Genomic DNA, 12,942 nt, shown 5'->3' on the forward strand with positions numbered 1-12,942 from the left:
ATGGTGTCCAGAAAGACTGAAAGCAGGCCGTGCCTGTCCTTTTATCACTCCTCCCAGCAGACAGTTCTGCGCGCTTTGCATTGTCTGTCCTGTAGTTCAGGGCTGATCCAGCTAACAGAGTCACTTCCTCCTCCAAACAACATCTCCCACAATGCTTTGCTGCTGTTTGCTGGTGATTGGCTGTCAGTCTCTTCCAATAGGGAGGCTACAGAACAAGCAGTTCTGTGTGTCTCTGTGTGTGTGTGTGTGTGTGTGAGAAAAGAGGAAGGGGGTGAAAAAGCCCACGCAGCTGCTAGCAGGCAGCTCTCCCCTCATGGATTCAATCAGCTTGGAGAGGTACCTGCTACATACAAATTTACTTTTTCAGCATAATACATATCATGATTCATTAGTAGTCTAAACCAGTGCTAGTCACAGGTATAATGTCAGCATAACTAAATTATAACATCACTATAGCATAAATGTCCTTATCATGAGTACAGGCATTCAACTACCCCAAAAACCCAGCTGAGGATATGAATCAGTAACCGCAACTAACCTCTAAAAAAAAAAGCTGCGACAAGGATAGCTGAGCAGGAAGTGTGGGAACAACAACAACAAGATGGCTAGAAATATTCAAGTTCAGTTTGTCAGCCCCAAGAACATCACAAAGTAGAGTCTTAGTCCCTCCCTCCAACATTACAGCCAATCAGGCCCACCAAAATTGTAAACATTACTCAAATGCATAACCATCAGCATCCACTTGAATCCATTTTTCCATTGGTCAAGGCTTCCGATCACAAGAGCTGAATGCGGCTATCATCTTAATTTTAATATCATATACATTATCTCACAAGAGTACACCCCTGACATTTTTGTAAATATTTTATTATATCTTTTCATGTGATAACACTGAACAAATTACACTTGCTACAATGTAAAGTAGTGACAGTCTACAGCAGGGGTCTTCAAACTACGGCCCTCCAGTTGTTCAAGAACTACAATTCCCATCATGCATAGTCATATCTGTGAATATCAGAGTTTTACAATGCCTCATGAGATGTGTAGTTCCGCAACAGCTGGAGGGCCGTAGTTTGAGGATCCCTGGTCTACAGCTTGCATAACAGTGTCAATTTGCTATCCCCTCAAAATAACTCAACACACAGCCATTAATGTCTAAACCGCTGGCAACAAAAGTGAGTACACCCCTAAGTGAAAATGTCCAAATTGGGCACAATTAGCCATTTTCCCTCCCTGGTGTCATGTGACTTGTTAGTGTTACAAGGTCTCAGGTGTGAATGGGGAGCAGGTGTGTTAAATTTGGTGTTATCGCTCTCACTCTCTCATACTCACTGGAAGTTCAACATGGCACCTCATGGCAAAGAACTCTCTGGGGATCTGATAAAAAGAATTGTTGCTCTACATAAAGATGGCCTAGGCTATAAGAAGATTGTGAAGACCCTGAAACTGAGCTGCAGCACGGTGGCCAATACCATACAGCGGTTTAACAGGACAGGTTCTACTCAGAACAGGCCTCGCCATGGCCGACCAAAGAAGTTGAATGCATGTGCTCAGCGTCTTATCCAGAGGTTGTCTTTGGGAAATAGACATATGAGTGCTGAATTGCTGCAGAGGTTGAAGGGGTGGGGGGTTAGCCTGTCAGTTCTCAGACCATACACCGCACCCCGCATCAAATTGGTCTGCATGGCTGTCATCCTAGAAGGAAGCCTCTTCTAAAGATGATGCACAAGAAAGCACGCAAACAATTTGCTGAAGACAAGCAGACTTGTCTGCTTAGATAGATTTGGGTGGGTTGAATATCTCGATTGTATCTGGTAGAGCCTTCTTGATGAGTAATATGGCAGGTGGATGGGTATTGCATTAGGCCCATTAAGGCCCATTTCACACTGGGGTGGTGTCGGTGGTAAAACGGTGCTATTTTTAGCGCTGTTTTAGCGGCGGTATTCGGCCGCTAGCGGGGCGGTTTTACCCCCCTGTTAGCAGCTGAGAAAGGGTTAAAACCACCACAAAGCGCAGTGCTATGCCGGCAGTATAGCCGCGCTGCCCCATTTATTTCAATAGGTAGGAGCGGTGTATACACCGCTCCTTCACCGTTCCAAAGATGCTGCTGACTTTTTTTATCATCCTGCCAGCGCACCGCTCCAGTGTGAAAGCCCTCGGAACTTTCGCACTAGAGACACAGCAGCGGCTCTTTCAGGGCACTTTGCAGGTGCTATTTTTAGCACTGTAGCACCTGCAAAGCGCCCCAGTGTGAAAGGGGTCTAACAATTCATGGTAGATAGCTAAGTGGTCAGATACTTATACAGGGAGATCTAACTGCTAGACAAAATGAAAGATAAAGAAATATCACCGCTCCAGGCAGGTCAGTCAGGAACAAACCTCTCCTCTAGACTGGAAGACACAGGTGCTGGCAATGCTTATAGCACAGAAGTTAGAAAAAAAATCCTGGACAGCAACACTCAAAAAATAATTTTCGCCTTTATTGAGTAAAAAATCAACAAAAATACATGCCACAGCAGAACGGACAGAAGAACTGACGCGTTTCACACTACAAACAGTGCTTAATCATAGCTTATGATTAAGAGTGTGGCTGTCCAGGATTTTGCTCTAACTCCATTACAAAATGAAGGATATAAGGATCCAGAAGGTAACTTGACTCACCATTATAAACCAAGATATAGAATAACCTTTTAAAACTCCATACAGTCTTAAGTGATTAAAACCGATTTTTATTTTGTCTAGGTGATGCCTTTTCAAGCTGCTTTCCCGAAAAGTTTTGCCCATAATGGAAACATTGTAATTACAGGAAATGTGCACTATGGTGCAGACAGGTGCGTTCTTACAGTGTACCAGCTCTTTTTCTTTGGTAGCATGTGATGGCCTGGCCTAAGGCATCCAAGTCTTCACCAAAAACCCTCTAGACCAGCCTTTCTCAACCTTTTTAACAGGAACCCTGGAAATAAGTTTCTGGGATCAGGGAACCCCTGCTAATAATTCTATATCTACAGTTCATGGTGCATTAGTGTGAAGGTCATGGGGAGGAATGTTCCTTACAGCTGTAAGAATTCCTCCCTTACAGATAGCTAAAAAGATAATTGGTGTCAGAAGTAGCTAATTGCTCAAGGAACCCATAGCAACCTCTGGAGGTACCCTAGGGTTCCGCAGAACCCTGGTTAAGAAAGGCTGCTCTAGATCTCATGAAGAGTTTGAAACAGAGCCTGCCTTCTGAACTACAGAGGTGCTGAGGAGGAGTATTAGGAGGCGGCATTAGTAGAGAAACCACAGCTTGTAAGCAGCAAGGTACCATGGGATATGTAGTCTTTAGAATTTAAACATAAACAGCAGAGGAGAAGCTGCAAAGCATGCAGGAAATCCAAGAAGTTGTGAAAAGAGATGGCCAGCAGATAGCACTCATAACATGAAGGAAGAATTTTCAGGTAAGCTTAGGTCAAAAATTATTGCATGTATTGATATACAGCGGGTAAAATAAGTATTGAACACATCACTATTTTTCTAGGTAAATATATTTCTAAAGGTACTTATTGACATAAAATTTTCACCACATGTCAGTAACAACCCATGCAATCCATACATAGAACCAAAACAAATAAGTTCAGAAATTATGTTATGTGTAATAAAATGTAATGACACAGGGAAAAAGTATTCACTAAGAAATTAAATACTTTGTATAAAATCCTTTGTTGGTAATGAAAGCTTCAAGATGACTCCTGTATGGATAAACTAGTCCCATGCATTGCTCAGGTGTGATTTTGGCCCATTCTTCCACGCAGCCTTCAAATCTTGAAGGTTATGTGGACCTCTTCTATGAACTCTGATCTTTAGTTCTTTCTATAGATTTTCTATTGGATTCAAGTCGGGTGATTGGCTCGGCCATTCTAGCGGATTTATTTTCTTTCTTTGAAACCTATTGAGTATCCTTGGCTTTGTGTTTGGGATCATTGTATCGCTGAAATGTCCACCCTCATTTCATCTTCACCTTGATAGATGGCAGTGGATTTTTATCAAGAATGTCTTGGTACATTTTTCCATTCATCCTTCCTTCAAAGATATGAAATGACCAGACTATATTCTCCCAGTATTTCACAGGCTTGTCTAAATGTTGCGCAGCAAACTTTAAACAAGCTTCAACATGCTTTTTCTTCAGCAATGGAGTCTTATGTGGTGAGCGTGCATACAGGCCATGGCGGTTGAGTGCATTACTTATTGTTTTCTTTGAAAAAAATTGTACCTGCTAATTCCAGGTCTTTCTGAACTTCTCCACAAGTGGTCATTGGCTCTTGGACAAATCTTCTGATAATTATTTTCAATCCTGTCTGAAATCTTGCAAAGAGCACCTGGTCATGGCCAGTTTATGGTGAAATTATGTTGTTTCCACTTATGGATTATGATCCCAACAGTGCTCACTGGAACATTCAGAAGTTTAGAAATCCTTTTTTAACAATGCGATCAGTATGTTTTGCAACAATAAGGTTGCAAAGGTCTTAAGAAATGAGATGTTTCTTGAGTGTGACACCTTTTTTATAGGCCATCAGTTGAGACTCAACCAGCTGATATAAATTTGCACTGACAAGGGGCAGGATTGCTTTCTAATTACTGATAGATTTCAGCTTGTGTCTTGGCTTTCCATGCCATTTTGCACCTCCCTTTCTTCATGTGTTCAATACTTTTTCCCTGTGTCATTGCATTTTATTACACATAACTTAATTTCTGAACTTGTTTTGGTTTCTTTGTATGTAAGGATTGGATTGCATGGATTGTTACCGACATGTGGTGAAAATTTCACGTCAATAGAACCTTATAGAAATATATTTGCCTAGAAAAATGGTGACATGTTCAATACTTATTTTACCCACGGTGTGTGTATATATATATATATATATATATATATATATATATATATATATATATATATATATTTTAAGTCAGTATGCATCTAGAATGGAGGAAGGTGGTCAGGGGATAAGGCAGGAAGTGTAGCGTTATGTAAAATACCACTTATGCTTTAAGTTAACACTACGTAGCATACAATCTGATTGTACAACCTCCTTTGAATCTTCCATAATTATAAAGTGCAGTGGCTAAATTGAATAGATGTTTAGGTAAGCACTTAAATTACACTGTTTTACTAATCCAAAGGAAATGGTATAGTGAAAAAATGAACATCATTTGTATTTATTTCCAATTGTAATCATAATAAAGAATATAAACTAGAATGGATTATGGGTTTTGATTATTCTATGAAAGCACTATGAGGTAGCTACAGAGACAGCACATCCGTTGCTGCTTGCCTTGTGTCTCCTTTAACAGACTGAAGATTCAGGTTAAAGGATAAGTTCAGCTTTGGGAACATGTTACATGTTCCACCCATTTTTAGGGTGGAACATGCAACATGTTTTCAATGCTGCAGCCGCTGCCCGATTCCCCCCCCCCCCCCCCTTCCCTGTGACAGCAGTATGGGGAGAAGTTCCCCAGACTAGCTGTCAGTTTTTGAAATTGGCTGCATCATTCCTACACAGAGCTCTTTGTGCGAATGAACATCCTTTGCGGATGTCAACTTGCAGTTCTCAATGAAGTACCACGGTGCTGTGGAATGCCATGGTAGTTCATTGATTCTTCCAGTCAGTGTATCTGCTTGCCCATACAGGATGTACTAGCACACAGATACATTGACAGGTTTGCAGGAGACCTGCATGGCACCAGCAATCTGCTGATCACTGCTGCAATGCTTTATAGGCTCCAAAAAATAAATAAATGCACATTTTTTCACTTTGTTCAAATATTTTATTGCAAAATATAGCAAGTTACAAAAGAGACGACTAGAAAACTACAGATAATCACAAAGTAGGTGCCCAGGAGCATTCACAAGCAACCCCTACAACAAACAAATGAACACACCTGAGAGATTGTTATATCTAAGTTATGCATAGGTTCTAGGCAGCAAAGGATTTACATTAATAAGCCAAAAACTAAGTGCTATAGATTCGCAAGGCGTCCTAGTTGTGATATACACCATACACTGCCCTTATAACCGTAGTCTTGAGCTGTAGAATTGTAAAGGGGGAATGCTCTGAGCAAAATAGGCCTGTGCGGGCAAATGAAAGGGACAACCAACTTGTTACAGGGAATCACAGCAGTGGAATATAGAGTGAGCCCAATGCTTATTATTTATTTTTTTATTAAAAGTGAACCTATTCTTTAAGATGACCAAAAAAGTATACATCACAGCTGATAAATCATCTACTTGTGTGTGTAAATTGCAGGTTTTTTCAATAGGCTGTAAATAGAGATACAAGTGTGGAAAAAAATCCCAAAACTCCACATGCTTATTTTTTATATCCTCCCCATAATAAAGAAATGTACAAAACAACTACATGTTCCTTTTAGGTTGCTTACTCACAGACCATTTGTTTCTTTTGAAAACTCTTGCTATTTTTTTCTGTGTGCACAGAACACTTATGTGAAGCAGTATATTGTCATTTACTTTATACCGTTTACATTTTGTAGATTCCATGTCAACCTTCTGAATAGCAGAACGAGAGATATCCACCTGCATATCAACCCTCGCTTTAATGAAGGTACAATAGTAAGGAACACCCAGAACAGGGGCACATGGGGTCCTGAAGAGAGGCAGCTTGCATACATGCCTTTCTACCAAGGGCAAAACTTCCAGGTGAGAAAAACACATAATAGACTGAATTTCCCATCTGAGGACATCCTGAACTAAACGGTCACTTTTAATTACAGATGGAAATCAGGAATGAGGGAGGAGTAATAGGTGTCTACTCAAATGGATCAAAGCTTTTCACCTATGTCCATCGTCTGCCTGCCAACCAGATCGACATGATGGAAGTCGGTGGAAATGTCACCTTGACATATGTGCAATACTGAACTTAAGCGAATGAAGAGAATTATCAGAGTGTGGCCAAAACACATATTCGTTTAAGAAATACACATTTCATAAAAATATATCAGCTACATTAAAGTACCTGAAATAATAAATAAATAATAAATTAGAGGCACCTGGGGCAGTTTTAGGGCAACAAGCCAATCAATTTGAAAGCTGGACTTTAGGGTCAGGATTAGTGAGCCTATGGCAATGACAAAGATAACAAACTAAAGCCTGAGCTGACAGCACATACTTTTATTTGTCTGAGCCGATGGTGTATTGCCACCTAGCATCCTTAAGAAATCGGTATGCAAAAAAGAAGTTTGAAATCAGTCAACAAAATTAAATAAAGACCTTTGGAAGTTTTGACAGTTAGATAATTCTGGTGGTTAATTACGAATTTATCTAGTCCAATAAAATAAAAAAGGTTGTTTTGGAATTTCAGAGATTTGAGTACCAGGGATTCCAGATACCTTGGTGGAGGTCAAGTTGCTAGTTTGGTAATCAATGAATATGCAAAAAGTGACCTTCCACTGCTTACAGTTTGCCAATGGTGCATTTCTGGAGATAATGGTTATCAATGCATGACACTGGCACTCAGGTGGAGGTTACTTCTGGTTTGTCAGGCATAGATTAGTTCAATACGTTTGGCATTGCCATTCGCTTGTCTGAAAGGCTGGCATTGTATTTTTAATATTGCAAGTATTCAAAATGAAGTGATTGCATAACAATATAATACAAATCTCCCCTCCATGATTACTGATGAATCCTATTGTCAATCATAGTATGTATTCTACATTACTGGGAAAGCAAAGACACCTTCTAAATCTAGCCTGAAAAAAGGTCATCTGATACCTAAAATACCACATCTAGTCTTTTATTGTCTTACATGCATACATTTGACAATTTTCTTTCCTTCAACACAATGTTGATTGGGGAATCCGTTCCTCAGCGCCTTTGTGGTTTGCTGGCAGGGTGCCTTCCCCACCGGCAGGATACAATGATCACTGCTTGTGACTATAGCCGCTAGCAAAAACCCAACAGGCTGGTTATACTGAAGTTCATTGGTGGATCGACATTAGTACAACCAGCCTGCCAATAGTCAGATCGTAATTTGGACAGGTTCCTTCTGAACTGAAGGGGATGATTGGCCAGTCTGAGCTTTTGCAGAGATCAGATGAGAAAATTCCTTGAATTTTGATCGCATGACCATCACAGGAGTGTGCACAAAGCAACATTTTCTTCTGGAAAGAATTGAATTACAGCCCTTCAATCATTCTTTATTTATACTTTAATTTGAACAGAAGTGTTTTTTCATTGCCTCCAATTTAAAGGTTACTTTTCTGTATTTTTTAGTAGCCAGTGGTTACTGATCTGACTTTCTATTCTAACCAGCCAACATGATCCCCTAAAGACCAGAGACTAAATTTGAACCCAGGAAATAAAGTACATCAATGTTGTTTTCTATTGTATAAGAAAATATACTAATGTTATGCTGAATAATTTCTTCTAAAACAAGAATTTTCAATATAAATTTTATAACAATATGTTTTTAATTACATGTATTTTAGTTATAATATAATTCAAATAAAATTAAGCAACACATTACACTGTGTATTGGAATATCCACCCTTCCTTTTTCTACCAAATATTGTATATATTCTAGATAAAACTCTGGATTCCCAAATGGAAAAAATGTAAATTTAAAGAACGGAGTCTAAAGAAGGTATTTAAAGGGTCACTCCACTCGAAAACCAATGTATTATTAGGTGTAGCCAGAATGTTTGCCTGGTTTCTCTTGGATAGGGTCAAGGGGGTGATGGGTGTAGTGAGGCACCCTGAAACATTCTTCTAGCACACCCATCAGCAGTCACCTTCATTTCCTCCCACCGTAGCTGATCATGAAGCACTTTCCCAAGATTTTGTTCCTGGGGTGTCACTGTTTCAGGATATGTCTCGTTGTAGGGCACTGGAAGCTAAAACGGCTCTCATTCCAGCACCTGTTACTTTCATCTGACAGTCTGTGTTTGTACTACACACAGTTCTTCCTCTCTACCTGCTGCCTCCTCATAACTTCAAAGGAGGCCAGCACTCCAATGTAGTGATAAGAGGACTGCCCTATTATGATTTTATTGACCATGGCTATCTCATCGCAGGGGGCAGAACCAGGTTCGGGGTTATTCTGAAACAGAGCAAGGTAAGAAAGAGCAGAAAAGCTGCTGAGGGCTGCAAACACTAATACATGGAAGCTAAAGGTGCTCCGTGGGGGATGGGGTGGATGATGGGGGCATTATAGTGAGGCTGTCGTCTTTCAGACTGCATGTGTGTCCTGCAATTTAACAACCACTTCTCCTTGTTTCTGGCTCTAGTCATATCATATGACACATGAAAATAGGAGACAGAAAGAAGGGCAGTGCGCTGCACCTCTAATTACACTACCAGTCAGACTGAGTTAGTTACATGCTGCAGCCTGCAGAGCATGCAGACGTGGAGGGAAACCAGCGGCCAGGCGCCCCTAGGCAGCAGTGCGCCCTAGGCGGCTGCCTAGTTTGCCTAGTGGTAGCACTGGCCCTGGCCATATGGTTGTGGTTTACAGATGTTCCTTTAGTGGCACTGGAAGATTTATCATAATAACAGAAACGCATTCAGGGAGATATTGTTCATTAATAAAATTATTTATGTATTTGTTGAACTACAGTGCCTTGAAAAAGTATGTATACCCCTTGAAAATTTTCCACATTTTGTCATGTTACAACCAAAAACATAATAAAAGATAAGTACAGCGCTGCGCTAGGCCAAAGAAAGGTAGAATAGCAGCTAACACACCTATAGACTCAAGGCAAAAAAAAACATCAAAATAAATAAAAGTGTAGCGCTATAATCCACAACCATGTTTATCACATTACATAAGTGCATATATAAAGTGAATACTGATAAAATATATATGACCATAAATATGGATGATACAACATAATTACACTGTGTTGATCACAAAAAATTAAAAATAAGTGTACTTTGTTAACAAATGTACCAGTGATAATGAGGGGGTGGTGGCTGCGCTGTAATGAGGGAGGAAAAGGGAGGGGGGGGGGGGGGGGAGGATGAGGAGGGGAAAAGGAACACAAGGGTGGGACTATACTAGAAAAATGTGTATTATAAACAAGTGACCGTGGTGAAATAAAAACAAGCACAATACAATATCTGTATATAAATAAATAAATAAATAAATATATAAATAAATGACAGCAAAATTAATGTGCAAAGGTCTGTGAATCCACTAGAGATAAGTAAACTAAAAATAGAAATCTACCGTGATATCATAAAAAATCCCTCCAATAGCAAAAATATATCAATTAATCAACAAATGAATCACACTTGAAGTAATGAATACAATATATACAAAGTGAACCAAAGTGTCCATAAACAATAGTCCCAGTGATTGGTGTTGATGTCCCGCCAGGCACTTGGCGAGAAAAAAAAATTATCATAAAAGATGGTGATGATGAAGAAATAACACAAAACTACCAGCAGTCCCACCACCAAATGAAGCAATCCTGAGTGAAAATACAATGTTGAATAACTCAGAAAACAGGAAGAAACCAGTGTGCTGACAGATGGGGGCACCTTCGTGTTCCCAGGCCCCTTACCTTACGGCTGTAAGGTATACAGCATATATCCAAGAGATTCCACAGGAATTCAGCAATACCGCAGATAATGTTGATTGTTGTTACCATGTATCATAGAAAGAAACAAAGAGCAAATGCTACATAGTATGATATCGTTTGGTTTGAAGACACAGGTGGAGGAGAGGAGAGGGGGGTTTGCACTCACTTTTTAATAAATGAGCGCACGCCTCAACCCACGAACGCCGAGCTCGTATGGTCCCAAGTTCTGGATCATCTGAGGGACTCTCCCCGCTTTCAAATCCACCACCCGTTGAGCAGAGTTGTTTAGTGCGGTATATAGAAAGCAAAAAACGCACATAGCATAATCCCGTCTACTATATACTTTATTAAAATATTGCTAAAAGTCATGCACTTACATTTAAAAACAGCTGGGGGGTAAAAACAACCACGAGCACCGAGCTCGTCACGTCCAGCTAGTGTCTGGCAGCGTCCCGTGCTCCTGACGCGTATCGTCACGTCACGTGACTTCTTCAGAGGATCCTCTGAAGAAGTCACGTGACGTGACGATACGCGTCAGGAGCACGGGACGCTGCCAGACACTAGCTGGACGTGACGAGCTCGGTGCTCGTGGTTGTTTTTACCCCCCAGCTGTTTTTAAATGTAAGTGCATGACTTTTAGCAATATTTTAATAAAGTATATAGTAGACGGGATTATGCTATGTGCGTTTTTTGCTTTCTATATACCGCACTAAACAACTCTGCTCAACGGGTGGTGGATTTGAAAGCGGGGAGAGTCCCTCAGATGATCCAGAACTTGGGACCATACGAGCTCGGCGTTCGTGGGTTGAGGCGTGCGCTCATTTATTAAAAAGTGAGTGCAAACCCCCCTCTCCTCTCCTCCACCTGTGTCTTCAAACCAAACGATATCATACTATGTAGCATTTGCTCTTTGTTTCTTTCTATGATACATGGTAACAACAATCAACATTATCTGCGGTATTGCTGAATTCCTGTGGAATCTCTTGGATATATGCTGTATACCTTACAGCCGTAAGGTAAGGGGCCTGGGAACACGAAGGTGCCCCCATCTGTCAGCACACTGGTTTCTTCCTGTTTTCTGAGTTATTCAACATTGTATTTTCACTCAGGATTGCTTCATTTGGTGGTGGGACTGCTGGTAGTTTTGTGTTATTTCTTCATCATCACCATCTTTTATGATAATTTTTTTTTCTCGCCAAGTGCCTGGCGGGACATCAACACCAATCACTGGGACTATTGTTTATGGACACTTTGGTTCACTTTGTATATATTGTATTCATTACTTCAAGTGTGATTCATTTGTTGATTAATTGATATATTTTTGCTATTGGAGGGATTTTTTATGATATCACGGTAGATTTCTATTTTTAGTTTACTTATCTCTAGTGGATTCACAGACCTTTGCACATTAATTTTGCTGTCATTTATTTATATATTTATTTATTTATTTATTTATATACAGATATTGTATTGTGCTTGTTTTTATTTCACCACGGTCACTTGTTTATAATACACATTTTTCTAGTATAGTCCCACCCTTGTGTTCCTTTTCCCCTCCTCATCCTCCCCCCCCCCCCCTCCCTTTTCCTCCCTCATTACAGCGCAGCCACCACCCCCTCATTACCATTTTTGTGATCTGTTTAGGAGCAGTCTTTTGTGTGTTGCAGCAGTACTCCCCTAGTATAGGATTCCTTTGACAGCGCAGGAGTCTCCTACACAGTCCTAAATGTACCAGTGACTAGTAATGAGAAACCCGTGACGGTTCCATGAACCAAACACCTCAAAAATAAAAAATCATAAAGCATAACAGTCCATATTGAGTATGTACAGATTTGTGAAAAAGTAGTGAAAAAAACGTCACCAAAGGTCTATAGGAGTAGTATATGGCCAATGATGGGAAAAAAATACAACTCTCAAGTTCACAGATAGATGTTTTCACCAAATCTGGCAAATAGGTAGACAGTAGGAGAACCACAAGTGTACAAAGATTTTACATCAGTGCCGGGGCCATCACCAGGAATTGAAGAGGCTTACCGGAACTTAATGACCTGAAATGGCATACGCCAAACAAGTCAGAAAGGCTTATTGACCACCGATTCTGAGAAGTGCGTCATGTCAGATGTCATCAACATATGGTGGAGATAGGGGTAACAGCACGGCTTCCTCACCCATAGACAATCCAGCATAAGCCAAACGTATATTCATATGCCATGCGAGGAGCAAGAAAAACTCACATAGCGTAATGACGGCTCTTTATCTGAAACATGTCGGGTGGACCCCTCACGATTGGACCCCTCACGATTGCCGCTGTATGATATTTGTGCTATTTTTTCGATCTTCAAAATGTGAGTCTGTTTTTTAAATAATAAA

At 40.3% G+C, this 12,942-nt stretch overlaps 1 protein-coding gene across 4 annotated transcripts in view; it reads left to right on the forward strand.

Annotated features, from left to right (window-relative positions):
• Positions 1–8,515, forward strand: part of LOC141107952 (galectin-9-like) — a 124,756-nt gene extending 116,241 nt beyond the window's left edge. For all 4 annotated transcript variants that reach the window (XM_073599052.1, XM_073599049.1, XM_073599050.1 and 1 more), the window contains 3 exons: positions 2,743–2,831; positions 6,526–6,691; positions 6,766–8,515. In XM_073599052.1, coding sequence (XP_073455153.1) covers positions 2,743–2,831; positions 6,526–6,691; positions 6,766–6,909 — 399 coding nt within the window. In that variant the 3' untranslated portion in view covers positions 6,910–8,515. The remainder of the gene's footprint in view (positions 1–2,742; positions 2,832–6,525; positions 6,692–6,765) is intronic.
• The last annotated feature ends 4,427 nt before the right edge of the window (positions 8,516–12,942 follow it).

This window comes from Aquarana catesbeiana, linkage group LG09 (genome assembly GCF_042186555.1).
Source record: "Aquarana catesbeiana isolate 2022-GZ linkage group LG09, ASM4218655v1, whole genome shotgun sequence".
NCBI lineage: Eukaryota > Metazoa > Chordata > Amphibia > Anura > Ranidae > Aquarana > Aquarana catesbeiana.